General features: G+C 39.6%; 2 protein-coding genes across 10 annotated transcripts in view; both read right to left on the reverse strand.

Moving 5' to 3' along the window:
* CABIN1 (calcineurin binding protein 1) overlaps positions 1-22,387 on the reverse strand; it is a 121,216-nt gene extending 98,829 nt beyond the window's left edge. For 2 of the 9 annotated variants that reach the window (XM_075167910.1, XM_075167912.1), the window contains exons 1-20: positions 22,137-22,387; positions 20,951-21,082; positions 19,257-19,321; positions 18,731-18,823; positions 18,286-18,399; positions 17,977-18,111; positions 17,531-17,711; positions 16,457-16,586; positions 14,555-14,704; positions 13,162-13,454; positions 11,928-12,096; positions 11,346-11,482; positions 10,743-10,960; positions 8,742-8,820; positions 8,309-8,496; positions 6,907-7,056; positions 5,961-6,155; positions 4,619-4,855; positions 2,970-3,123; positions 2,618-2,733 (exon numbers count right to left, since the gene is read on the reverse strand). In XM_075167910.1, the coding sequence (XP_075024011.1) occupies positions 2,618-2,733; positions 2,970-3,123; positions 4,619-4,855; positions 5,961-6,155; positions 6,907-7,056; positions 8,309-8,496; positions 8,742-8,820; positions 10,743-10,960; positions 11,346-11,482; positions 11,928-12,096; positions 13,162-13,454; positions 14,555-14,704; positions 16,457-16,586; positions 17,531-17,711; positions 17,977-18,111; positions 18,286-18,399; positions 18,731-18,823; positions 19,257-19,259 (2,742 nt within the window). In that variant the 5' untranslated portion in view covers positions 19,260-19,321; positions 20,951-21,082; positions 22,137-22,387. The remainder of the gene's footprint in view (positions 1-2,617; positions 2,734-2,969; positions 3,124-4,618; positions 4,856-5,960; positions 6,156-6,906; positions 7,057-8,308; positions 8,497-8,741; positions 8,821-10,742; positions 10,961-11,345; positions 11,483-11,927; positions 12,097-13,161; positions 13,455-14,554; positions 14,705-16,456; positions 16,587-17,530; positions 17,712-17,976; positions 18,112-18,285; positions 18,400-18,730; positions 18,824-19,256; positions 19,322-20,950; positions 21,083-22,136) is intronic. The other 7 variants (XM_075167914.1, XM_075167913.1, XM_075167911.1 and 4 more) reach the window with 5 other exon arrangements.
* A 2,372-nt stretch (positions 22,388-24,759) lies between these two features.
* DDT (D-dopachrome tautomerase) lies at positions 24,760-27,451 on the reverse strand. Its single transcript, XM_075167915.1, has 3 exons — positions 27,280-27,451; positions 27,026-27,201; positions 24,760-26,200 (listed from the first exon to the last, which is right to left on the reverse strand). Exons 1-3 carry the CDS (start codon positions 27,385-27,387, stop codon positions 26,128-26,130), a joined length of 357 nt encoding a protein of 118 aa, XP_075024016.1. The 5' UTR covers positions 27,388-27,451; the 3' UTR covers positions 24,760-26,127.
* Between the last annotated feature and the right edge of the window lie 337 nt (positions 27,452-27,788).

The raw sequence follows: 27,788 nt of genomic DNA on the forward strand, positions 1-27,788 counted from the left end.
AAAGTTCCTTGCTATTACTCGTCAGATTTTAGAAAACTGGCTTCCAAACAGAGAACATAACTTTTTTATTCTTATACTTAGGTATTCTGTCATTCTTACATTCACTATTTTTAATTTTTCTTTTCTTTAACATAAGAGTTCTCACAAATAAGACTTTTGAATATAATTTTGATTAGTGAACATAAATGAGCATGATTCTTGACCTCCTGTCTTTCTGAGAAGAAATCACCCTTCAATGTATTTTTAAAAGCAAAGACTCTACCCACATTCTTCCACTTAAAGGTCACTAATACTTGAAACTTGGTCTCACAGTTTGTGATTACAGAAAAACATCCTTAAAAATTTAATTGTGCTTTATATGAATTTAGAACACTTCAAGCTTCATCTGAAAGCAACAGTTACAGTATTTTTGGTTAAAAAGAAAGTCCATGTACTGAGTTGCTCAGCTTTGCTGCCAGCTATCCACATCCCTACTACCAACTATCCACACCTCTGCAGCATCCATTTTTATATTTAACATCTTTGACAACATGATAAGGTATGTCAAGGATAATCATCACTCCACCCCTTTCAGCACAAATAAGACTACCACCCAAGTTCTTTCTATATCTTGAACTATCAACATTTGTGTTCTGGAGAACAACAAAACAAAAATCAAAATCTAGGGAAAAACCCTACAATGAACAAAATAAGTTATGCAATGCTTTACAAAAGCTTTGAAAAAAGTCTTTTCTGCATTTTTACTTCATATGAATGATTAGATTATCCGTCAAAGCACAAGATGGTAATCTTTAGCAGTATCTAAATTTTGCATATCTTCAGAGGTAGTACACATTATAACGAATCCATGATAAACTCAGCATTGTTCAACAGAAAACATCTAAAGTGGCTACATAAGACACTAAGTATTTCCCTTTCCCTTTCCTCCTTCAGTCCATTATTTTAAATCCCTTTTATCCTTGTCTTATTGGACTGGGAGAAAAAAGAAAAGTAGACCTGAATATAATTGAGGTAGATTAGCAACACATGGGAGGAAACAAAAGTTTGCATTGTCATGTCATGTCTGTCTCACCTATGCATAATTGAGTAGAATTCTGTTTCTAATACCATCAATTATGACCATTAAATCTATTTAACTGCAAAATCCTTATCAAGTATTTGAACTCTGAGGAAATAAAGGCATGGTATACAACAAAACTGGTCTCTCTCAGGAAGAAGAGCTCTGCAGCATTTCTGGCCATGACTTTTTTTCCACTCAAAATATTTGGTGCTCATTTCTGGGGAATTAACTGGTTCATTCTCCAACTATGGTTTGGTTACTTTCTGGCATCACACTCCTTGTGGGGAAGCAGGGTTATCTGCTCCTACAGCAAACTCCACTAGGGCCGCTTGCTTTTTTTCCCTGTCTGAAAGACCGAAGTGCACACCCACCAGAATGCACTGCTGAGATGGCACACACCTCTTGCCCGAAGTTTGCCATTTCTATCCTGCCTAACTTACCTCCTGGTTGGGGGACAAAAGCCATGCTCACTGCTTGAATATTGGAGCAGGAAGCATGCTCCATCCACACAGACAGCTCATCTTCTAGCAAGACATTTGAGAAATAAGCAGGAAAGATGGGATTTTCTGTTTTGCCTGTTATTTTTCCTGACATTCCTCATGCTCCTTCTCTCTCTCTCGTTAGTAGACTCGGTGTGATTGTTCACCTTCAACACTTTTGAATTTAGAATTGTTACTCTTAATTCTCAGAGGACAGCTGATAATTAAGAGTTATTACCGTGTAAAATGTTATTTGAATATCTAAAATAAAATTTTGCATTTAAATCACAGTAAACCTTTTCTGCAAGCAGGGCAGGGGTATGGCTGAGCTACCAGACACAGGAGGAGAAGATAAAACTGGATATAGATTCAGTATTCAGGTATTCCCTTTCCACAGGCCACAAACTGCAAGCAGTTTTATACATTCATTACCAAAAATAAAACCCAACAACCTCTGACTTTACCACAGGAAAGAATACACAACAACGACAAATTACCATATTACCAGTCATCTGGATGAATGCTGATAAGCGCCAGAAATTTTTATTAGCTTCAAACATTGCCTCTGTTTATTTTTAAAAAGAGTAGAAGATGCATCTTCCGAAGCTAAGCATCACAAAATTCAAGTCATTCAACTGAAGTTTTACCATGATCAGTGGCTGATACAAGCCCACATTTCTCCTAAGTACTCAGCATAATCACTTAACACTTCTCCAGTGCTTTCTCTTTCAGGGCAAGGTAGATCATTTGCTAATTCCCATTTAAGATGCTTTTATAGTACAGAGTTGGTTATTCAAAGGCACCTCGTCCGACAAAAAGTCCTGTTTAGAAAGCATACCGACTGACAGGGGTCTAGAATAACAAGCCTTTGCTATTCAGACTATTCAGACTGAAACGTTCATGCGTTTGTCTGGGAGAAGAAGGAAAGTGGATTTAAAAGTGTATTTTTAACATGAAGACAAGGCAATAAACAATCTAATATAACTTTGAAGTTGTTCCCTGCTTTGAGATGGGGGTTGACCAGATGACTTTCAGAGGTCCCTTCCAACCTAAATTATCCTATGATGCAAACACTTACATAGAACTTGAGAAGAGCGCCATCTGAATTGCAACACCAGGATCTTCTTCCCAAATACTCATGAGCAGTGTTCAGCAGCATGAGTGAAGAAGGCAACATAGGGGTATCAGGACTCACTGGAAGAAAGAAGTTGGTAAATATTTAAGTAGCACAGAACTGAGTTAAATCCAACTAGCCAATGCTTCGTCTGGCAAAAAGAAGTTTCCTTGGTAGTAAGAAAGTGATGTTTGCATACCCCTCTACTCCCTTCAGCCAGCAAGACAAGACGACAAACAAGTATTTTCTTATTTATATTCCAGAGGTAGAGGATAAGGAGCTCAGCTCTATACGTAAAAGTGAATAATTAACTCACCTTCTTCTCCTTGGTTCTGCTGCTGCTGGCAGCAAAGGGATCGAAAAGCATCTTCCTCATGCTGGATGATCCTGTGCAGGATAATCCATGGAAGCACTGAGGAGACGTATGGTTCTTTTGGTTCTTCCTGGACTGCCATGCTGCAGTCTATGAGCTAATAAAGAAACAGACATTGTACAGACAAAGTGATACGAAATAAAAGTCAGGTGTGAATCCTTTCGAACAACCCAAAGTTGGTAATGCATTTTATCCTAGGGAAATAATCTAAAGTTGAGTCTCAGTTTCTCGCAATAAGTGGCGATAAAAGTCTGACAAACTGGTATGGGGAAGGGTAGAAGATCATTTCCCCTACCCTTTCCTCTTGCATTGTCATTTTCCAACTAGTTATTTCTCTGTTAGTACCATATGCCATCATACCATTCAAAGTAAGCAAATGCGCAGCATAAATTCTTAGTGTTAGTAGGCCTCATTACTGTACAAGAAATTTATCTACAACCCAGCAAGGAAGAAGAACTTAGTTTAAAAGAATTCCTGAATTCTTTACCACGTCTTACAACAACTGTTAAAGACCAACTAGAATCATTAACAGATGCCATATTAATGATATAACTGAATAAATTCTGAGCAACACAATGCTGTGTCATGGAACCATTGTCCTAGGATTTCTCATAGACAACTGCCCATTTTATTGTCACAGTGCCAGAAATTTCTGAAGTCCTACACTTTTCTCACATGCTTTCACACATACAACAGTTTTTCTATTGGTATTTACGTAGCTAAAGAATCATATTTATTATTACTACAGAAACCATTTAGAATATTACAATGAATACTCTGTTCTCTAGAATTCCATTACATTCCACAACATAGTGACACACATACAACTTCACACAATGAGAGCATGATTTTGTGAGTAGTGAAGGTCCTTGCCTTTTACTGAAGTAAATGGAGATTTGAGAGTTGCAAGCACACTGAATTTTGACACTAACTAGACTAGCTTCTTAATAGAACTGAGTGTCTGCCATTTGTTACCTGGACTGAAAAATATTCACTCAGTAGTTTTAAGGTTTGAAAGTACCTTCTTTAAAAGGCTAAAATTAGCTGTATTTGTAATGCTAGAAACAGTCCGCACATCACTTTTTTTCCTGCCCTCTTCCCATCACCCTCTTTGTTTTTACTGGAAAAACCCTTAGCTTGGCCAGCACTTGCAGGCAACTCTACCATGTTCATAAGCCTTACGGGATCTTGTCTTCTAGCCCAAAGCACATACAGCCAAGATCAGTGCCATAACTTACAGACTGCACCCAGCCAGCTCAATCAGTCTTCGCATTATCACCATTTCAAACAGTGTAAGAAAACAGTGTTGTTCCTTGGGTTATCTTACTACCATTCTGATTATTTTAGGCAGCTTGGTGTTTGAAGGTACCTGCTGTTACTGATTCTAGCACAGGTGTGCTCAGTGCATCTCTAACATACTGAAAAGAAAATGAAGACTATGAAGGTAATGCTCATCCTTCCCCGACCTTCCCCCAACAAAAATGTAACCCAAAATGTCACTGCGAGTGGGTGGCAATTCAGACAGCAGCTGTATCGTGTCTGAAGGTCTGTAGCACACAATACCTCTTCCCTAGTGCAAGTGAACAGGTTACCTGAATCAGGTTGTTTGTTAATCGAACGAGGCTTGGTGTTATAGAAGAGTCTTCCAGGATGCTGTTGACTGATGATAATGAAGTATCTATTCCTGTGAGCAGCTGTGTTACCGTAGCAACCCACTCTTCTTTAGCAGAGGCTGCTGTCGTATTAATCATCTGCTGAATAGCTTCATTCAGGGCAACTTCTGAGTGTTCAAAGCATTGCTTGTAATCTTTCAGTTTGAGCAGGGAGTCCTACGGAATGTAAATACGAAAAAAATCTATTATAAGGATGAAGGGTTTATTTTAAACCATGAATGCACAGCAGGGCAAAGCAATACACTATATACAGTTAATGTGGTTACTTTAATGAAACGATAACAGAACACCTTTAAATATGACATTAAAAAAGGACAATAGGAGGTGCATGGACCCCTGGATGGCAAATATACAAGTAGGATCTAAACTTTAAAAAAATCATCACTGAATCTTTCTGCTTTAATAAGAGATGCAAGAAAAAAAAATATTCAGGAAAGGGATGGCTGTAGGTCTAAAATTCCGATGATATGCAGGTGAATAGAGGCCCTACAGAAACAGGGTTTGGATCTTTATGATCTTATGCTACCATTTTATTACTTCATAAATAACAAAATAGCAACTATAAGGCTAGCACTATAGCAATATCCTCCTGCTTCTTTCTGCTCTGCCAAGTTTGGCTCATGAGATGGCATGGACGCTGTAGGATTTGGTTCAGTCCAGTTAAAGTATCAGTCTTTTTTTGTGCAACCTTTTTTTCCCCCCCAGAGAACGTGATAGGCTCAGATTGTTCCTTTAGCTGAGCTTATTTGTACACTTATTTTCATACTGTCAAATGGATTAAATCTATAGCAATTATACTGGATGTATCTATCAATGGTTTGTCATTCATGCAGGACAGATACACTACATCATAAAAATCATTCATATGCTACATAACTTTTAAGTTTCAGAATGGTTGTAAATCACCATATAGTCAACATCAGCAAAAGCAAGAAGTATTCACAGCAGATGCAGATAACATGAATCCATCCGTAAGATGTCTCTGCAAATGATTCCAGTCTATCTGAATTTACGATTTTTCTGGCCATTTCATGTAGGCCTCAGACACCTTATATCTTTAGCCACATTCTCAGTTAGCAAAAGCTGGCATATTGTTAATGATGTCAATAAAGCTATGCTGTTCAGACCATTTACAGATTTGGTTCCATGTTTTGCTTAGTAAATAACCATTAACACCCACTCTAGAAATCCTTTCATCCTGTTTTCAGGAATAAGTCTTAAGGTCTTACTAAAAAAGATTTTTTTAAGAAACAAAACAAACCTGTAGGAGAAGCAGCTGTGCTGGTCTCTCTGGTATGGATGTTACAAATTCCAGATGTTTTGCTCTACCATAACCATTAAAGCATAATGTTGGACGAAGCAGGTGCACTACTGCATTATAATCCCCTGCCTCATACAGTCGCTGGATCTCTTCCAAAGACTGGCATCTCTCCAGAGATTTTAGGTTCTTTTCAATCTGCAAACATCACAGATGGCACAATCCAACTTTCATTTTGACTTCACATACATTTGACTACTGACATTTCTCCTAGCAGTTTAGCTGTAAAGCTATGTGAACTCTACAGCTACATCCAGGAATATAAACCAGGAAGAAAACACCTACTATGTAACACTTCACTCATTCCACAGATTTTTAATTATTATATAGTATATGACTTTAGTGCTATAATGATTTTAAACTTTTTTGCCTCAAATCCCAAAATCACACATTTCTACACTGCAAGAATACATCCATCAGACGGACTTCAAAGTGAAGACGACATCTCCTGTGTTGGAGTTCGTCCCCCAAAACAGCAATAGAAATAGAAGATGACATCCCTTTGTTTAAAAGCGTATGCAAATTGTTATGTGGAAAACAGACCGCTGAAGTAAAGAGTTTATTTAAGCAAAGGTGAAATTTATGTTTAAGAACAGAAAATAAAACACTAATCTAATAATCTACTGTTCTACATGCAACTGCTCTAATATTTTTGTTTTGCATAAAAGCAATCTTAAGATGTACAGGACTAACAGATCCAAAAGGTGTCTTTTTGAAAAGGAGATGATGGTCTTGACATCATCATTAAACTATAAACCTGTCATTTCACTCTTACAAAAATTCTAGGACAGATATGGTAAACTTCCATCACAAAAGAGCTAATTCATAGACGACCTTTGAAACTGGGAGGGATAGAGTGGGGAGAATACACCTGCAAATTAATTCTTACCTCTTCTAAAGAAACAACAGAATCAACATGTAGATTAGGTAACCGTATTATGATGCTGCATTCATTGCCAGCTTTAGCTTGCATTGTAGTGGAGCTCTGTAGCATTTCAGTGCAGATATCATAGTTTTCAAGTGCCTGTTCCATGTCCCCCTACAGAAACAGTACAGAGGAAAACAAACAAACAAAAAACCCTAGAGCTCTGCCTGCAGCAACAGTTTCTAAAGCATGTAGAAAATGTTTACATTCAATGCAGGCACTGCCAGTGTGATCACTGCATATCCTCCCAAATAAAAAAAAAATCCCATTGAGAATCTCAAATTAAAAAAAAAAAAAAAAGCAGTATATCTTACTAATAACAGGTAAAACAAATCAGAGAAATAGAATTCAGCTTGCAAAAATTTGAAAGATTAATTTGGATTGCTAAAATCCCTTTCCTTTAAAAACATGGAAGAGTAAAACAGTAGAAATAACTCTTCCATTTGTGCAAATAAAAACATTGAGTCAAGAAATATTCTTATATTCTGCAGAGCGAATGCATTCTACTCGCTCTGTCCAACTGAAGTAGATACTGAAGTTAAGTGGTCAGGAGAGGAACGCAAGCTGCACAGGCAAAATATAACTCTGTATATCTAAAGAAAAAATGGCAGTAGCGATATAGGAACTCTCATTTTTCCTCAAGTAAGTTTATTAGAAAGGAATCCTTGGATGCAAAAAATAAACATGGAAGGAACTGATTCGTTCACACTCATGAAACTGACTCACATTATTAGTTGACAGTTGACTTAAACATAATTGATGCATAAACAAACTCTTTGATGTCCTGAGGAAGCAATGCTTGGAGGGAAAAAAAAGTCTGGGATCAAATAACATTTGTTTCAAATTATTCCCTTAGTGATAGGTTTAAAACCCTATAGGTTCAAAATCTGCATATTAAATTAAACGTGTCCAAAAGGAGAATCATGCTACCTTGAAAAAGCAGAGGGGAGAGTAATTACACATACAGTCTGCTTCAGTAGAAAGCTGCGTTTTGGACTGTCTGGGACTTTGATAGTAGCCACTAGTCCAGGTCCCAGAAAATCCATGTTCTGCAGCTACACAATACTACTCCAAATAACTTTGGTCCAAATATATTTTTTTTAAGCTGAACACAAGCTAATTTAAACAAAGACTTACATATTAAACATATCTGAATACTAGCTTAGCATGTGAGATCTGATACTTCAGTTCCACCTCTACCCTTAGGGACAGTTAATTATATTAGAGAGTAAAATGAAATCACTATGTTTTGAACTGATTTTATCGCATGCTTAAATGAGCTGAGACTCTCGAATCAGCTGTAGCGTCCCTGAACGCTGATTTTAATTTGGAAAGTTTTATTTGTTAAATCAAAAGTAAAACAAACCTGCAGTGCTAGAAAGCGAGCTTTCAGCCAATACACCCGAGTGACAAACTCCATCCAGCCTTCCTCAAATAAATCTCGCTGTGAGGATGCAAATGACAGCTGCAACAGGTCTCCCAAGAAATGAGTTCCCGGGAAGTCAGGACCAAACTTTCCATTCACAGAGGCAGCAGGGCAATTTCGTGGAGAAACTGCAAATCAGTTAATTACATTTTATCATAAAGTTACTAGCTTCCCATGAAAAGAGTCCCACATGCTAGTATTTCAAAAGTACTGATCCACTTTTAAGGTAAACAATTGATAGACCAATAAAATACAGATCTGAAAGATATTCATTAAGAAAAAATAGCTCCAAAATCCAATGAATTCCTGGAAACATTTCTTCATATACCTTGAGTGTTTTTAGAGTCTGAAGAAATTAACATCCAGTTCTCACCTGTAGAGCTCTTCCCTTTCGTCAGTAGCCACTGATCTAATTGCAGTTCCATGCAAGAAAGGCTCATCAACATCATATCCTTCAGAAAAAGTATGGAGATATCAAAAAACAGTATACAGGAAGAAATACATTAAAAGAAGAATAAAAAAAAAAACACTAGTAAATTTGCAATTTACTTCAAAGAAAACCTTCAACTTGTCCTCTTGGGATTTCATTTCCAAGCTATCACTACTTCTTCCTCTATCTAAAGGTGTATAATAGCATTTACAAATCAACAGGTACAAAACAAAACAATACTTAGAAGAGGCATTAAAAAAAAAAAAAATCTCAGCTCATAAAAGAAGGCAGTCAGAATAGCATTGCCTGATGTGTTGGAAAAAAGCGACATCCTTATTTTTGTATCTGGTTGAAAGAAAACTATATTAAATTGCTAAATCATGCTAAAAGCATGTTTCCAGAATACAGCAAAAATACTGATATTTGAGAAATAAAAAGTCTATATCTTATAATTTTCTCAGTATTTATCTCTATGAGACTGAGTATGTACTCTAGTTTTACCAGCTTATTATGCTTGCTGGATAAAGTTCAGGAGTATATTAAAAATGAAGTCACCATGGATCTCTGCCAGGTAGTTTTGTGCGGTGAAGAATATATTCTTTTCTGATTAAATTCATAGGAATAAGGACTACAGGTCCAGCTGTAGAAACCAGGTGCTTGTGAAAAGGTTCAGAAGTCCATACACATTACCAGAAAAGCCCTTTACAATCTTAAAACCCCGGATTTATTACAGAACAAGCTTGCAGAACGAGTTTAAAATAAATTCAAGGATGAAAAAGAACAGACAAGCACGAGGACAGTGATTTTTAATTGTATAGTTACAAAGTCTTAACTTTTTAAATTTTACATACAAACAAGCAGTTATGCAGTCATAAAGAGAACCAAAGGAATACATTTATAAATATATTTACATTTGTTTAAAAAAGGGTACGTATATATGAAAAATATACAAAAGTCACAGGATGTATTAAAAAAAAAAAAAATCAAACATCCGCTCCATAGTGATACTTTTGTTTGTTTTGTAAACTAAGTCAATGGAACATAGTTTTCAGAATTCATTTTTCATTTGCAAAAAAGTAGAAACACTGTTGATCTGAAAAAAAGTATTTCAAACTGCATTCATACCGAAGCCAAATAACTTTCCAAATGAATACACATTGCTAACATTGAAAAGATAACATAGGCAGGCTCAGTGGACAAGAAGTATCAGTACTGGTTTTATAATTCAAGAAGTATCATCTTGTGTCACTAAGCCGGTTTAACATTAATTTAATGAACAATTTATTTAATTGTTCTGCAATTAATTTAATGCATTTTTTCTCTTTGTATTTGTGAAATCTACAGATTTATAAAGGTAATAAAATGGTGATGCTGGGGGAGTGGGGTTGGTTTTGGTTTGGGTTTGGTTTTTGGTTTGGGTTTGTTTTTTTTTTTTACTGTAAATTGCAGGTTATTTTAACACTAAACTGTATTTACGCTATTTAGAGCAGAAATGCTGACCCTCAACCAGCCAGTGTGAACAGAGCAGCCTCTCTACTCACCTGATGACAAAACAAAACTTTGTGTCATACCAGAAGCAAAGGGAGGGAAGAAAAAGAAAGAGCAACAACAGAGTGAAGGAGTAAAATATATTTACGTCTATAGTATTTATATTAAGTCTATATGCATGCGCGTGTGTGTGTATATATACACACACACGTATTATGTATAGGGTGTACTTGCATATAGCATCACCCAGATATGTTCAGGAGCTCAGGAACAAACAGTTACGCGAGCTGCAGTATACCACAGTTTATGTGCTATACTGCAGCTGCTAGGACAAGCAGCGCCCCCAGACAGAGCTAAGCAAACCTGCATCTAATTGCTGGATTCCAGTGAGGTACTTTTGGTACACAGAGAGCAACACAGCAGCAAGTAGAAGAATAAGGAGAAGTGTTTCATTACCTTGATATGCTGATTACTTGAGTCCCTCAGTAATGGATTGGGAAGACTACTACTGTGCTTTCTCCAGCTGTTATAGATACTAAGGACCACCTCACACAAGCCAGGAGGCCACTTCACTAGGAACTTCTGGCTGATGACTTTTAGATATCTCATCATCAGCTCCAAGATCCCACCATTGTTCAGGTTATCCAGCAGGAATTCATGAACATCCTGTTTCTCTAGAAAGCAGATAAACACAAAGCCATACATATTTAAGGTCAAGGCAGACCATAACTTGAAACAAGTAAGTTTCAACAGTGTTTTATGCACTGTTCTCCTGTGCTGCATCCATCAGAATTAAGTTATTGTATGCCAATCTGTTTAAATGGGAAACTCCATACAATAGAGCTCTTGCACACAGTAATTAAGCAGTCCCCAAGACTTAAAAAAAAAAAGCAAAACCCACACCTGTTACCAACTGAGATATTTCTATGCCACAGAATTATACTTTTTAAAATAACATATACTTCTGTATCTTCTAGATTTGATAGGAAAATACAGAAAATAAAGCATACAATATGGAAGAAACAACAGAGAGAGTGGAGGTTACAATAAAATCCTTACCAGATTCCATAAATGTTGTAGAATCAAATGACATTCTATGTGGTCCAACATGCTGGAAATTCTCCTCTTTGATCTCTGACTGTACCTCATAGTTATTGAAAGGGTCTTCTTCCTCCTCTGGATCTAATTTCCTTAATCTGTGTGAAAGGGGGGCAAAAACCACAATAAGTACAAAATCCTCATTTTTTTTTTCGCTAGTAAGTGAAACCTAAACATGGCACATTGTGCATATTTTAACAGTGAAAGTACATTAACTGAAGCAAATTCAGAGATCTACATCCAGTTCCCAAATTTTGTCCAAACCAAGATCACCTTGTTTATCTTATCCATTTCAACATGTGCATTGTCCTCTAATTCAGTTTCACATTAATAAAAGCTTTCTTATTTTTCAATTAGTTTTTAGTAATTTTCACTAAAAACAGTTTTATTAAATTTATGAGAAGACAATGCATCACGTGCTTCAAAAAATAACATGGGTTTAGTGGTTTTAAGGTTGGGGCATATCAATCAAACCAAACTCCAAACAGCTTCCTTTACTTAGTTCTTGACACTCTCATAATGAACGTTATTGCTGTACAGTACCTGGAAGGAAGGAATTTCACCAACAGCTCTTGAAAATCAACCTTCTCCTCTTTTTTACACTTGGTGTTCCGGACTCTAGCAGATCTCCTTTTTGCTGTTTCACCACTATCCTCTGTAATTCTCCTTCGCTTCACACCTTTCTTAGATTTATCACCTGCAGATATGTCACCTAGAAACAGAATTTTTTTTAAAAAAAAAAAAAAAAGATACTGACAGGTTAAATTGCCAAGCAAAAAGTGGATCTTTTTTATTTTTAAAAAAAAAAAAGTTATTTGTGGCTGATACTTTACTTTTTTCTACAGCAACACTTGAGATTCATTGGTTTCCTTCTGAAGACAATGCCAAAAATTTAAAAATAATTAAAAAAAAAAATTACTTTAATATAAACTGGCTATGGCACTTTGCATAAAAATGCTGGTCTGAGGCAAGAAGCAGACTTACTGAAAATTCTGCATTTCATTATTCATTAGAATTCATTATTTTAGTCTTCAAGAAGTTTTTGAAATGGGAATCAGAGGAGTCCGCCTTTAACTCCAGAAACACCTGTAAATTCCCATGAATATCAACAAAATACTGGTAACTCCTTGATAGTTTTAGATATGTAAATACATATACAGCTACAGTATAAAGTATTCAAACCTCTTGCTAGAGATTTCAAATAAATATAGCTGACAGCTTGGTTCCCTCAGGTTCTTAAAGTTACACATGAGCAGAATAATCATCCAGTCATCTTTTTCTATAACAGCGCATTCATTCTAAGGAGCTCAAGACCCTTCACAACATTAAAAGCTTGATACGCATCACTGCTGGAACGGAGTCATGATTCTTCTAATCTTAAAGACTGAAAAACTGAAGTATGAGTCAGTAGTACAAAACCAGAAGAGGTTAGATACTCCTGCACTGGAGTAACAATTAAGAACAACAAATCAACCCGGCTCTCAATTCCATTTGATAGGAAAGTAAGTCCACTGTGGTGAACACTGGTCCTATGCCTTAGTCAGGAATCAATGATTTTCAGGCAGTTTAGGTGTCCTTCCTTTTCTAACGTGAAGGGTTAACAGAACCTAATGTTATAAAGCTCAACTTCACTTTTTCTACCAGATGTTACACATATGCTGAAAAGGTTCTGAATCCACCAACATGCAGTTTAAAGACAGCATTTCCCAATCAATTCTGTAGTGCTTTTAATATCCAGATAAGTAGGAAAGATATCTTGAATCTTAGACTGAAGTACCTTGCTCACCTACAGAAGCTCCCGGTTCCAATGAATTCTGACTGTTACTTGGAAAGTTAGGTGTTGTTGGAGTATAAGGTAATACAGGATCTGGCATTGTCACCACTGGATTAGTGCTGACAGGAGTTGGCTGAATAACACTGACAGGAGTAGAGGTAGGAGAAAGAATCAAATGTTGAACTGGGTCTCGGTATTCTGAGAGATCAATTCTCTTTCCCAGACTGGGTCGAGGAGGATCACATGTAGTGAGGTGGTGATACATGGCAAGTAAAGCTTCCCCTAAACACTTCCACCTGCATGTGGAAACACAATGGCATCACAACTTCATTAATTCTTGTCACATTATTTTCTAAATTATATTTACAAACCTAACAGCATTCAACATTGTTTTTTTCTAATAGCTTAGAGGTAGCAAGAGCAGCTTTTCAGTGGGAGAGGAATACACAATTTGAGTGTCAAAATCTGTTCCACAACAAGAAAAGCTAGAGAATATCTTTCTGTATTTCCTATCATATGGATCACTGACAACTTCAGCCCTGTTACAGAGGTCCGTGGGAGCTTTCCTTCTAGAATACACCACTTGGAAAAACAAGAACAAAATGTGGCAGCAGGCAAAAGTTTGCTTTTGGCGAGTTGGTTGCAGTAGGAAGGAAATGGAAATCAATAATGTGCCTAATCTCAAAAAATGTTTCTAACAAAAAAAGGTCTATGCAGAAGCTGCTGAAGAAATTACTCTGTAGTGAGTGTAAAAAGTAGCGTCAAAGGAACCATTTTCAGGTTCTGCATTCAGTCAAAAACAATTAAAAAAATCTCACCCTTATCCACAAGAAGTAACTTCTCTGCAATAAGACCTACGTGCAGAATCCATTAATATTCCAGAAAAATATGTGCAATAAAAAAAATGAACCAAAACCCAATCCTTTATGCCTTAATAAAGACATACATAACATCCTTATATCTTGCTGCAAATAAAGAACTGAAATTTGTTTTCAAATTCCTACTATCCCAATAGTAAAAACATTTTTTAAAAAGCTAAACTAAAGTTCATATACCAACTAGTCATATATGAGAAATCCAATAACACAGTTGGAATGGCTGCCAAATCATTCTTAGTTAAGATTCTTAGTTTCTTTTCTTTCTTTTTTTTTTTTTTTTTTTTTTTTTTTTTTACATCACTGGTTTTAATTCAAAGGTTGAAAATTGATAGATATGGGGTTTATGCTAAAATTGTAAGCACACCAACCTATAAACTCATAAAATATGAAAACACTGGGAGGTTGGTTTGTTTTTACAGGCAAAAAAAAGTGTTCTGAGGAAATGTGAAGTGCAACACAGTTGTCAGCATAAGTGGCTTCAGAGAAACCTTTTAAAAAGAGAAAATATAAAGACGTACGTGAAAAAGGGAATTGGCTGGACCAGTCTGAGGTCTGGTTCTCTGTCACGCACTAGCAAAGCTTGTCTTTTCTTACGTAGCTCCAGTGCTTCATCTATGATTTTTCCAGTTTCAGCTGCACTCACATTTACATTATGGATAGACATGTCACTAAGAAATAATAAGAAATGAAGACAAGTTAAAGTTTTTGTTTGTTGGTTGCTTTTTTGTTGTTTGTTTGTTTGGTTTTTTTTAAAAGCCTGGGGAGATTCATTTGATATCTTCCTATAATGTAACAAAAATAAAGTGTTAAAACAAGTGTTCAAATAACATTATTTTACAAACTTTATAGCATGCATATAGAAGTGTTCACCATCTGAAATCTTTGTCCTGCCTTAAAAATTAAAAGATAAAATGAGATTGTCCTATTCTGTTTTCCAAACACAGAAATGAAAGGAAAGCAGCAGGTTTTGTTTTCTTTCCAGGACAGTTGGTTTTGGTTCAGAAAAAAATTGTATGGCTGAAAAATTCCTTTCATGCCAAAGTGCTGTTTTGAGGAATTCATGTTATCACAAGTAAAATCTGGAGTTGAAAATTGTCTTATATAGTCTGAGTCTAGGAATGAATTTTTGTAAGTGAAAAATAATCCACTTTTTCAGAGATATCACAATCCTGAAACAAAAAACAAGTGGCTAAAGGCCCTGGCTTAATTCAGCATGTAACTCATTTTAAGAGCCAGACCTAAGGCAGCTTAATAAATCAGGGTCTCTATAACTAAACAGGACTTTCTGTTAAAGGTATACATAAATTTTAAGGCTTTAGGATTCTAAGTTATCCTTTCTCTTCTATATCTTCCAAATATTCTGTATTTTCACATTTTAGGGTATAGTAGTCTAAAATGTTAAACATGTTTTTGACTGATTTGTTGCATAACTTAAGGATGCATGCTAGGATGCACTTTCCGCTTCCATTTACCACATACAACTTTTATAGGGTACTGATGTTATCTGCACATGCAGCGATTACTATATTCAGTGAGACTGAACTATAATTAAACTAAAAAACTTAATTTCTTTCTTGAATTCTGCTGACCATCACAGCAACATATTACAGTATCAGAAGCAGCTCTGATGCTGAAAGGTCAGTTAACTTAGACAGATCCCATAAATTTTACAGGCCTCTACTTTCTTTTCCTGCTTTCCTCCTACCCACCCATAATATAAAATCCACACAGAAAGAGGCAGCCTACTTTGCAGAGCTACATGACACCAAACTTTTACTATAAGTTTTACAGAGTGCAATTTAAAAAAGTAATAATAAAGGACTGAAATCTCAAACATAATATTGCAAAATATTGCAATATTGCTGTGGTCTGAAAGCTTAATAAACTAAGAATTTCTGCATTTCATGTACTAATGAAACATACAAAGCCTTCTGACTGTACTCATTTATCAATAAAAATCAGTAAGACTCCTTGAAACCTACTGATATGAGAAAACTGTATCAAGTCCCAAATTTGAAACTATTTGGAAAAGCAGTAACGTGGGTTTTGGGGTTTGGGGTTTTTTTTTGTTTGGTTTGTTTTGGTTATTTAATTAGGAAAAGAAAACTAAAATGAATGCTGCAAATACCAGCTGCAAGTAAGTAAAATAAAACAAAGGAAGATGATTACAAGAGATCTAGTATGAAAATAAGTGAGCAGCAGCAAATGGATTTTCTGCCTCTTTCAACATCACTCCAAAAGCAATTACTGAAGAACACACTGTCAGCAGCACCAGCACTTAACAGTGATTTATTATTTAGAAGGCAGGTCAGCAAGATATTGTCATAGCTTAAAGCATTATATCTCACCAGCTTTTCTGAACTACCCCAAACCCAAAATTTACACTCCAAACACGGTATATACTATAAGATGACATTCACCATTTGAGGAACATCCTTAAGGAATCTTTCCGGAGGCAAGGCTGCTCCTCAAAGATCTTCTCCTTCAGAACCAATCCTTTGCTGTATAGACAGTCTTTTTCCAGAGCTTTGCAGATAAAGTACAAACAGGCTGACAGAGAAATAGAAATTGAGTGGTCAATCGCTGCTTTGGTTCAAAAGCTCCCATTTCTGGGCTTCATATACAGCACTGAATTCCAACTACATATGCCATTTACATAAATTAGACCAATAGCTTTGTAACATGTCAAATAATTACATGCATACAGTTAAAATAACCTATTATGTCTTCCCAAGTATTATATCCAGAAAAAGAATATCATTAATTTTGTTTAAACAATTTTTGCAGTACATCTTTTATTTACTTTCAAGACTCCATTCCTGCACAGAAGAAATTAGAATCATAAAGCAGAATCACAATTATTTACCATTTTCATGTTATCAAATGTCTTAACTGCAGATTCCATTAGTGTAACAAGCAATGTATCCCACCAGGTTTTTGCTCGCGTGGGCAATTGCGTGAAGAGAATTAGGACCATTCCAGTAGGACAAACCTAATGGATCAGATTCAACATTTCTGCCATCTTGCAACTTCTCTCCTAAATTTCCTTTGAATCAGTTAATCCACTGGATATTACTCAAATGTAAAATCTTAGGGTCAGTTATATCAACTGCTGTAACTACAATTAATCATACTAGAGTATGATCTAGACTGTAGTTTTATATCCAGACCCTGGAACTATGTAGCTGAAAATGACTAGAAAGACAAAATCAACATACATTGAAAGGCAAGAGAACAGTCTACAGGGAAACTTCTTGCAGGGCTTTAATCTAAGAGACCACAGGCATTTATTTTTAGGGTAACCAGAATTGATACAAACCATCATACTTTATCATGAAATAAAAAATCTCTATCATGAAGTAAAAGTCTTTATCATACCCTAACGTACTGCTTACTCAAGATACACTTTCTCCTATACAATTGCATCATTACAATTTTTTATTGTATGTAAAATGACACATATCTTGAGAATTTTTTGCGGGTATTGTACTTACTTGTGTAGTCACTAAGTGTGTACAAGATTGTGATAAGGTTATCTAAACAAGGCCAGTGATCAGGATTACACCTGAGACCTTCTTCAAAAGCATGACGAGCCAAAGGCAGGCGGATTAGTTTTATTGCCACACGACCAATTTTATACCATAGGTTGACATCAGTAGAGTCGAGCATTACAGCCTAGAAAGCATAACAAACAACATTATTCACATTTCAGACGTGCACATTCACTTGTCTACAGGGATTGGCCCTGCTTTAGTTTTCAGCAGGGTCACTACTGATTTGGGGACTGAATGGCGGACCAGTTATATCACATATAACGTCAGAAAGTACACAGAATTCAGACACACATTCAAATGATGCATGCTGAAAGGTGTATGTCTTATATTTTGGCAAGTTTTTGCAAACACTGAAGCTCCAATGTTTAATTTCAGCTGTACTATACCTCCAAATAAAACTCCATGGCTGTCTCTAAGTCATCCCGTTGTGCTGCCAGTTGTGCTAGGTTTTTATAGGTCGAATATTTTAACATCAAGCCTGGATGTTTCAGCCCTTCTTTCTCATCACCAGAAAGAACTGCCTAGAAATGATAAAATAAATGCAACATGGGCATTAGGAATTAGACAAGTAATAAGAACAGCAAACAACGTGCCAATTGATAACACTGACATTTCTAATTACCCAATAAGAAATGAAATAATACAAAATATAATAAAAATAGTTTCTAGAGTTTCATTCTCTAAAGGTCACTGACCTCTCGCAGAAGACGAATCTCAAGCAGCTCATGATAAGCTTTAGCAGACTCTTCAAATCGGTCATGTTTCTGAAGGTCCAAAGCTTTGTGGTACAAAGCAAAAGCTTCTGCTTCCTGTGGTTTAAAAAATTAGAACCTATTTGAGGGCAACTTTATTAAATACACTTATTACAATATACTTACATTTATTATGAATATCAGTGGTTTCACACTTTTAATACTTTCTGCTATATGGCAGTCCACATCCAGACTGTATAGCAGAACATTAGCCTTACTGACCTCATCTAAGTGAAGTTCTAGCTTGCTAAAGGAGGGTTCAAGAGATAAGATAGTAACACAACTTTCTTAAAAAACAAGAAATTATGGTTGAACAATCTCTGCAACAAGAGAGGACAAAACTCCCATCAAGACAAAACTTCATGAAGAAAATTGTGGGTTTACTTACTTGAGCTTCCTTTGTCTGTGTCTTATGACTCTTGAAGGTACCTTCGTAGTCATCCTCAATTGTGGAGCTTGCATTCAGTGCTGCAATTCGAATCTAGAATGACAGTCGAGACGTGACAAGAAATGTAACATCTACATGTGTCCCAGTTTCCCTTGCAAACTGGATTTTTCTAATTTTTTTTACTTTATTTGGTAAGTGGACAATACTGAGAGATCTCTACATAAAGTTACAAGAACTGTAATGAATTTAGTCATCACTAATTGCAAATAATAAAATATCAGAACAGTTTCCCCCCCAAAATCAGCTGAAAAAACAAAATTTCAAGCGTCTTTCAAGCAACAGCTTCCCTAGAACAGACATGTGCATTGCAGTGAATTTTTTTAAATTCTTAAATTTATCAATAGCTACAATCACTCCAAATCCAATGTTGTCATTATGCCAATTTATTCTTAGTCCTGGGGAAAGAGAAAATTTTCAATTTTATTTCTACCAAAACATCTCAAAAACCATCTCAGTAAGACCTTACCATGTTCACAGCTATTCACACTGTCTTTCTCCAGGATTAGGAGGACGGGCCTAACACAAACAGGTCTGGAAAGCAAACAGGATTAGAATATTTATTCTGTCCATAAAGAAAGCATTCAGAAGTAAAAGACAGGCTGAGAATATTTTAATCAATAACCAATTAACTGTCCTATGTCACCACTACCCCATCCTACCACATAGGAACAATAACATTAAAGTGAATTTTAACTAGAGACAGAGGATAAAATACAAAGTTAAGTACATTCATTACTTCAGGATGGCTTTCAAGACTCTAGTCCTGGCAGTGAGAGGGGAGTGGAAGTATTGGCAATGTAATTACAATGTAATTACAGGTTATTCAGTTGCTATATAATATTTAATGAACATACATTATATTAACAACATTACAACATGAATCACTTTAATGACAAAAGCTAAAACCAAAAAAACTTTTTGAATACTCTGACATTTTATGAGCATGAATCATCATAGCTTATGAGTTTATCTTCAGTTACTTTTAAAAAAAATTATGGAAGTTTTTCTGCACCTTTTATCTACAGCACAAACCAGAGTGTTCTCTCATGTCTAAAAACCACAGCACTTATGGATATTTACAGAACAGGAAAGGAAAAAAATGGAAGGTTATCTGTGTCAGATTGACTTTGCAGCAGGCCATTGTGGCTAGTCAACCCATTGCTCAAAATACTGTCTGCGCCTGGAAATTCCTCTGATTAAAAAATGTTTTCATTACTGCTATCCCTGCTAGAAGAGAACCAGTGTTTACAACACAGTTGTCTTTTCTGAGTATGTTGACCGATTTCTACAGGCCACCTCTAATGCAAAAGCAAGTTATAGCTACTGCATATGCACTTAGATCTATTAGATTTATGCAAACAAAAGAAACTGAACTTTTACTAACTAGTATTTCTTCATTCTGAAGGAAGGATACTAATATTTCCATCTTTTTACCACTGATAAAAAGTTTAAAGGGGAAAATACACATTTATAATCTGTAAGTCATTTTTCCTCATAACTAAACCCATAATTTATAGTCTATTAACTGCTTGAAACATTATGTTAGTAAAGGCAAAAAAACATGAAAGAGTTCTGAGCAGCTTTTTTAGAAAAGCTTCACTGCTGCATGACAAAACTTTCCCATCAACTCAAACAAAAAGATGACACACACAAGACAGGCTAAAAACAGTCTTTAATATTGGAGACCACGTTAATAGAAGAATAAGTCCAGAATTAACCATAGCAGGAAGCAGTGGGAGTTTTGAACTATCAGCTGAATTAACTCATACATCATCATGATTAGTTCTACATGTAGAGAAAATAATGCTTTGACAGGAATTTCATTCATTCAGCAATGATATTTTGCTTGCCCATGCACCACTTACTTTCCCCGCTTGCAGCTAAATCAGACTGACAGCTGCAAAGCAATAAAGCATTTTTCTCTTTAAGTCACTAAATAAACATTAATAAAACCTCAAATCTCTTTCAGGACAAGGATTCCTTGTCTACTTTGCATATGGAGAAAATATATGCACAGAACTTAATGGTTATCTCTTTCAGAAATATTGAACGCCCCAGGTTTTGACAGAAAGTGCAGATGCTTATGACATCTAAATAAATAAGACTGTATGATTCCAAATCAATTACATATTTAAACTGAGTGTTTTTAAGTTCACTTACAAATATTCAGAAATATGCTCAAGTCTTTTGCTGCATCCACATAATCTTGCTCAAGTTGGCAGAGGATGTCAACAGGCGAGAGACTACAGTCAAGAGTTTACTTCCGTGGTTAGACTGCCAGTGAAACTGCAGCTACAGAAAAGGTGGGGAAACAATTTTAATTCTACTTTTTATTTATACAGAAAGCTTGTAACAAATATTTAGCACCTCTCCTCTCTGGTGTTCACAAGTTGAGAGAGTGTAACTGAACAGAACAGTGTCATGCTTTTGAAAAACAGGACAAGAATATTGCCTCTGCACAGCTTTTATACTGGTGTGTCAGGCAGGTGCAGGGTTGTTTCATTTTTTTTTAAACCAGGCACTGTACATGATTGCAAACCTAACTGTGGACTGAGCTACAACAGTGTCATAACATCTAGGAATTAAGTATGTCACTACAAGCACTTTCAGAGGAACATAGGTACATCAATTAGATAGGAAAAAAATAATTAGTCTTTAATACATTACAAACGGGTTTGAATTTTTTCAGTTACATGAGCATCTCAGCTGTAAATCTGTGGCTATGACAGATGAGCACACCCTCAAAAGGCAACAATACCTCTTTAAAGCCTTTTGCCTTCAAAATCTTATCTTTTATCTTAGTAGTTTAAAACTTAAGTAAAAATTTCAAATGTCAACTCTTGTTCCCAGAGCTTGTGTGATTCTCAACTTCAAAGTAAGAAACAAAGGGAGTGTCTTGGGCTTTCCTGGCTTTTGTTGTTGTTGCCACGCTTGGGATCCATACACTGAAAATACACATCTGTTTAAAAAGCTACTCGGTTCTTGATTTGTTTTGGGTTTTTGTTTTTAACATTGCAAAGATGACCTCCGCCGCATTTTAGCAAAAGCCGTTTTTACCGAAATACGGTAACTTTCCGCAAAGAGGAGGGGACGCCTCTCACGCTGCTTGCCAGGCTCCACTTCCCGGAGGGTGGCACAAAGGGCCGGGAGGAGGCGGGGGAAGGAGGAAGCCCACGTTTGCCTCTGACCGTGGCTCCGTGGAGGGGAGCAGGCGAAGCCCCGCCGCGTCGGGCCGGGCCGGGCTCTCGCAACCCTCACCGGCGGGCTGCGCAGGGGCAGGGCCAGGGCCAAAGCCCCAGCAGCCCCTCAGGCCCCTCCACGGGGCTGGGGCGGACAGGACACTCACCTCGCAGAGCCGCCCCCGGGATGCCGGCGCTGCTCCCGGCCGGCGGGGCGCGGCCGCCGCGGGGCTCCCGGAGCGGCTCCCGCAGCGGCTCCCTCAAGCGAGCGGCGACTCCCCAGAGACGCTGCCTCACCGGCGGTCTCCACGGCAACCTCCTCCGAACCCCTGGAGCCCCGCGCGCCAATAAAGAGGTTGCTCATTGGCCGAGCAGTCGTTTCTTAGGCAGCCAATCGGAACGCAGGGAGTAGGGAGAGGGGTTGGGGCGGGCAGGGCGGGCGGGGCGGCAGTTGGGGGTGGGGCGGCAGTTGGGGGTGGGGCGGCAGTTAGGGGTGGGGCGGCAGTTGGGGGTGGGGCGGCAGTTGGGGGTGGGGCGGCAGTGAGGGGTGGGGCGGGCGGGGCTCGGGGCTCTACGTGCGTGGGGTCTGCGTGCAAAAGCTTGAGTAAATTCCGGATACCCTTTCCAACGGGTTTGGAAATGATCCCAAAGTTACTGGTTTTCCCTAAAACTTGCCGTGGTGCCAGCTGGAGGTGGGAACATGCCTTTATGCCCCTGGGAGGTGGGGGAGGTGTTTCTGTGTGATGGCGGCCGGACGATGTGAGGCAGTGACCCAAGCCAAACAGTAACCGTGACAGCTCCTGGTGGAAATAATTTTATTTAAACGTAAGGTGATCATACTGCAGCGAGCGTTAAAGAAAAGCTGTGCCATCCGCAGCCCTACGCAAGCCCTCCCGGTGCAGGCGCCATGTCAGAGCCGCCTCTGAGCAGACACAGCCTGACGAGGGCACGCCTGGGCCTTGCTCCCTCTGTGGGATATAACCACACGTTTAAAGCCGCCTCTTGTTACAACGGGTCACGTCACACTGATGAAGTTAAGTTTGTGCTCAAGCGTTTAACTGAATCACCATTCAGCACTATAAGGAAGAGTCCTCTTCATCCCGAGTACGAACTCCAGGGGCCCGTTTGTGGGAGAAAATAATGGCCATCTTTCCATCATGACAAACTAAGAACAGGGTTGCCGTGAACAGCATCACCACATTGTTGTGCTTGGAGAGTAACTTCCAAAGCTATTGTGATTCTGTCATACTTTTCCGTCAGCAGCGCCCTTCAGCGTGCTCAGGGCCTCTCTGGGCCTCTCTTGTATAAATAACACAGAAAGATTGTCCTCACTTCAAAGGTTTGAAGCTAGGAAATGGTTACACAGTGTTCAAAACCCGGTCGTTACCTTCGAATTTGCAAACATGCCTGCACAGAGTTCTCAAACAAACCAACAGAGGCCATTTCTGGGAGCAGAAATACTAGTCAGCCCGAGGAGGTTAACCCTGGGAGGTGACAGGGTCAGTACAATGGCAAAAAAGATCTACCATAGCTGGGAGATACTAAATCCAGATGTCAGGCAGGCTCCATCCCATGGAAGAGGGACAATCTGCATGTAGCATTCAAGGGAAAGGGATTTTATAACATCATTGTTGAGCCCTAGATAAGGGTGGTATATCTGATTTTGTCCAACTAGGAAACAGAAGCAACAGAGATGTGAGAAAACGTTGCCTGCTTATGTTGGTTTCTGTGTGCGTGCTCTAGGGTGGGTTTCAGGGGGCTGCATAGCCCCTTTGCAGCCCCTATTTTCAAGCCCTAAAATATTGTACGAACCTATGCTAACATTAGCTCAGTGCAGTAAAAATAGGCCATCTCTTCAGATCAACATGAACATAAGAAGTATATTCAGCACCAGCAATTTATGAAGGAAAACAGCCAGCAAACTCATGGGACTCTCAGAATCTCATTCTGTGCTCACAGACCCCAGCACAAAAAAAGCATCAATTGGCTCAGACCAAGGCACAAAAAACTCATAACCAAATGATCCTTTGATTAATATTTTAACCGCTCTTACGGAAAAAGCTCAGAGTCTATGAACCATAAAATCCTCAAGTTGGTCCTTGACCCAGCACTTTCACTATGATTTTGCATTACTCTAGGATGTTTTGTCAGATAACGCCAGAATGCAGACACAACATGGAAACGGGTGGGAAAGTCACACTGAGGACCCATTTTATTCAGACATCTTTGCATGGCATACTCTTTCCCAAGCTTTCCCTCTCCTTCCTTATCTCTTCCTGCTCAGCTCTGCAATGGTGGGAAATTCGCTCCCAGGCAAAAGCCCACACAGGCAAAAGAGCAGCCGAGGGCGAGGGGAAGGCACAGAGCCTGCAGCGGTGCCTAGCAGTGGCCAACACAGCCCGAAAAAGGAGAGCTGGGGCACAGGGCAGAGCAGGAAACAAAGGCTTTGGCAAGAGTTTGTGCTTGTTCCTTCACGAGGTAGAAGGACTCCAGGAAATGAGCCATGTCCAGATCAGAATTAAAGCGACATTGCTTTCTGCATTTCAGTGTATTCACCTTCAAGTTGGTCAAGCCCTTTTGAAAAGCCAGGACTGTTCACTCTCTTCCCTGCAAGAGTCCTGCTGAGTTACACGTGTCTCAGACTGTTCACCACCCGAGTTTCAAAAACTTTTAGTTGAAAAGACCTCCTGAGAAAGTGCAGGGACCTGGGCAGCCATGACACCTGACTCCAAGTACTGAGAGCTAAAAACCCCAAAGTTGTAAGCCAATAAACCGACGCTTACCAAAAGAGGCTTTGAAACATTTTATTAACCAGATAAGGTGTAAGCCCCCTAGCCTGATAAACAAATTTGTGTTTGGTATTATAGTCCTGACATTTTGCAAACATAGAAGATGTTTATGCTGCATAGGGAACAACTAACTTCAAACGGTAATCAGAAGGAGTATTTTCAACTGTCTGGAGACCTCAAGTCATAAACGAATAAAACTCCAATCAGAATGACAAGGCGCGCAGAAGCACCCTTCAGCCTTGAGTTCTCATGGACCTCCATGTCCCAAGGGCATGCTCTCAGTTCCTCTGAGCTCCCTGTCTGCGACCTGACCAAATCACAAAGTGGAAAGGAAACTGATAAAGGTTTTCATTATCAGTGGAAGGCAGAAATAACACTACACATAACAAGTACTGTGCTTTTGTTTTAATAAAATGACACGTGTATTCCAGTTATTAAGTGAGGGAGCATATGGATCCTAAAAACCTAAATCACTTCCCTGCAGGGACAGTGAGCTGAAAACACCATCCTCAGAACACAGTGAGATGCTGCACCATCTAAAAACTCCCTGCAAGAGCACGGTGAGGAAAAGTACTTTGAACCACTGGGTGAATGACAGGAATTAAAGCTAGCAGTAGCAGAACCTTCAAAATATTTTCCTGTGGCACAGTGCAATTCTTCACAAGCAACTCCCTCCTCTACACGCTGCTGTCGGCACACAAACATTCAGCCGTGAAAATCTTGCAGACAAATAAAAGTTTGTAGGAGCAGCCACCAAGGGTGGCAATGGTAGAGCAAAGGACACAAGATCTGACAGGACCCATAAACAATCACGTAAATGCATAGACTTCCCTTCCAATAATGATATCCCTTTCCAGAAAGGGCTTTCAGGGAGCCTGAAAAGAGAAGAATTTTATTTCCAGGTCTTAGCCAGCCTGGGACCCTTCTGCTGCCACAGAGAAAGAGAAAGAAGGATCTTTCTGCCTTGCAAAGTATGAAGAAATCTGGATGAACCCAAGAACCCCTCTGGTCCTCAATAAAGCCAAATGTGTTCTGGACTTAAACTTTTTGCTGCCACGACAGAGCTTTTTCTAGGCCCACACATGGGCATCACCAGACTGCAATGGCTTAGCCATAGGCACCGGGAGAGCCTTTGGGCTATGAGATAGGCTTGAGACAAAGACCTTGAACTATTTTAGTAAAATCAGTACAGCTGATTGCCCCACTCTTCAGCTTTGTGTGCACGGGATGCAAAGACAAAAGTGAATCATACAGGTGAAGGTGCAGAGCTACACAGATTTGATCATAAGAAGAAACAAGCAGATAGATGGAGCTGGTCATCTCTGGGTTGTCTTCACCATTGCTTTGTTCCAACTGGCCGCTCAAGGGATCACAGGAACGTCATGACTGTTCTGTTCTTCCCGATCTGCCAGGGCTCCAGTGGGTAAAAGCGGATGACAATCCTTTTTGGGTACAAGAGCAAAAACGAAGTGGACAGGAAACATTATTTTACAATTAAATATTATCCCTCCCCAGTTTGCCACAAGGTAGAAAATCTGCACTAAGCTCTCGCTGGCTCACACGTCATGGTGTTAATTTAACAGAAGCAAAAATAAGCTGTGTACAGGCAGGGTACAAACAGGTGCCAGACTTCATCCACACAAACTGAAAGGCAGACTGAATTTCAACACTGTTTATATGAGATACTTGTCCATTTCAGAAGGACCCAAGCAGCTCATAATCTTGTCAGGTATTTACCCTGACAGCACCCAAGAGGCAGGGAAATGCTATCACTCTCCTTGGGAAGATGGGGAAGAGGGGCAGAGAGGGCCACGGCTTACCTTCAGGAACAGCCTTGTTCCAGCATTTGGCACGGCAACCCCACTGCGAAGCTCTACCAATTCCCACTGGGTTTTGCACCAATTACACCAACTGAAACTACTCATCTTCAGAGAACAGTCGTTCCCAGACTGTTCAATGAGTGCAAACCAGTCCACAGTTTTATCTGGACGTAAACCGCGTGCCTGGGATTCGGCATCCAAGAGCAACGTTTGCGCTCTAGTCTTGGATCTATATCACACCTTAATCTCATGGAGGACATGGGAACCTACATCATCATCATCACTTTGAACATCTTGCTGTGCTCGTTTGCTGTGTTTCATACATTCGTACACCACAAACCTGGCAGAAGAGCGCTCTCCCTGCCCCCAGGGGTAGGCACGGTGTCCTTGCCCCTCAGGGCGGAGGAGGTGCCGAGGCAGAGCCCCCCGGGCCGGGCCCGCACTCACCGCTCGGGGCCGAGGCCCAGCTGCGCCGTCAGGAAGTCGAAGAAGCGGGCGCTGTGCCGCTGGTTCTGCTCCGCCGAGCCCACCACGCCGATGGAGGAGACGAGCAGCTGGGCGCAGGGCTCGGCCGAGCCCGACAGCACCATGGGCAGCCCGCTCCGCACCGTCACGTTCACCCGCTGCCGGCACAGGCACCGTCAGTCGCCGCCGCCCCGGCCCCGCCGCCCCCGGCCCCGCCGCCCCGGCCCCGCGCTCACCTCCGCCGGTTTGCCCAAGATGTCGGCGGCGGCGGCGCACAGGTCCTGGGCCAGCCCCGGCGGCAGCCGGCCGGCCGGCAGGCTGGTCTCCAGCTCCAGGAACGGCATGGCGTCGCGGCCCAGCGCAGCGCAGCCCCGCACCGCACCGCCTCCGCCCGCCCGGCCCGGCCCTCGCCCCGCCCCCGGAGCGGCCCGGGCGGAGGAGCCCCGGCGGGGGGGAGCCAGCAACCGGGGTCTTGCACCACCCCCGCAGCTCCCCGGACTCCTGCAGCAACACGAGGAGCACCTGCCCTCCCACCCGTGCCAGCCCCAGGCAGGGCTTTGGCTTTTCTCTGTTTTACCCCAATTGCATCAGCTGGCTTTCGGGCCTTTTGGTTTTTTACGGTGTGCATTGCTGGGATATGTATTAGAGACTGTGAGAGCAAAAGAGTCACATCCCACTGACGGATGGGTAAAGTGAGTTTTGTGATGGTCCTTACTGCCGGTGGGAAGATATTTCTGGTCACTGC

The sequence above is a fragment of the Calonectris borealis genome, chromosome 18 (genome assembly GCF_964195595.1).
Source record: "Calonectris borealis chromosome 18, bCalBor7.hap1.2, whole genome shotgun sequence".
Lineage (NCBI taxonomy): Eukaryota > Metazoa > Chordata > Aves > Procellariiformes > Procellariidae > Calonectris > Calonectris borealis.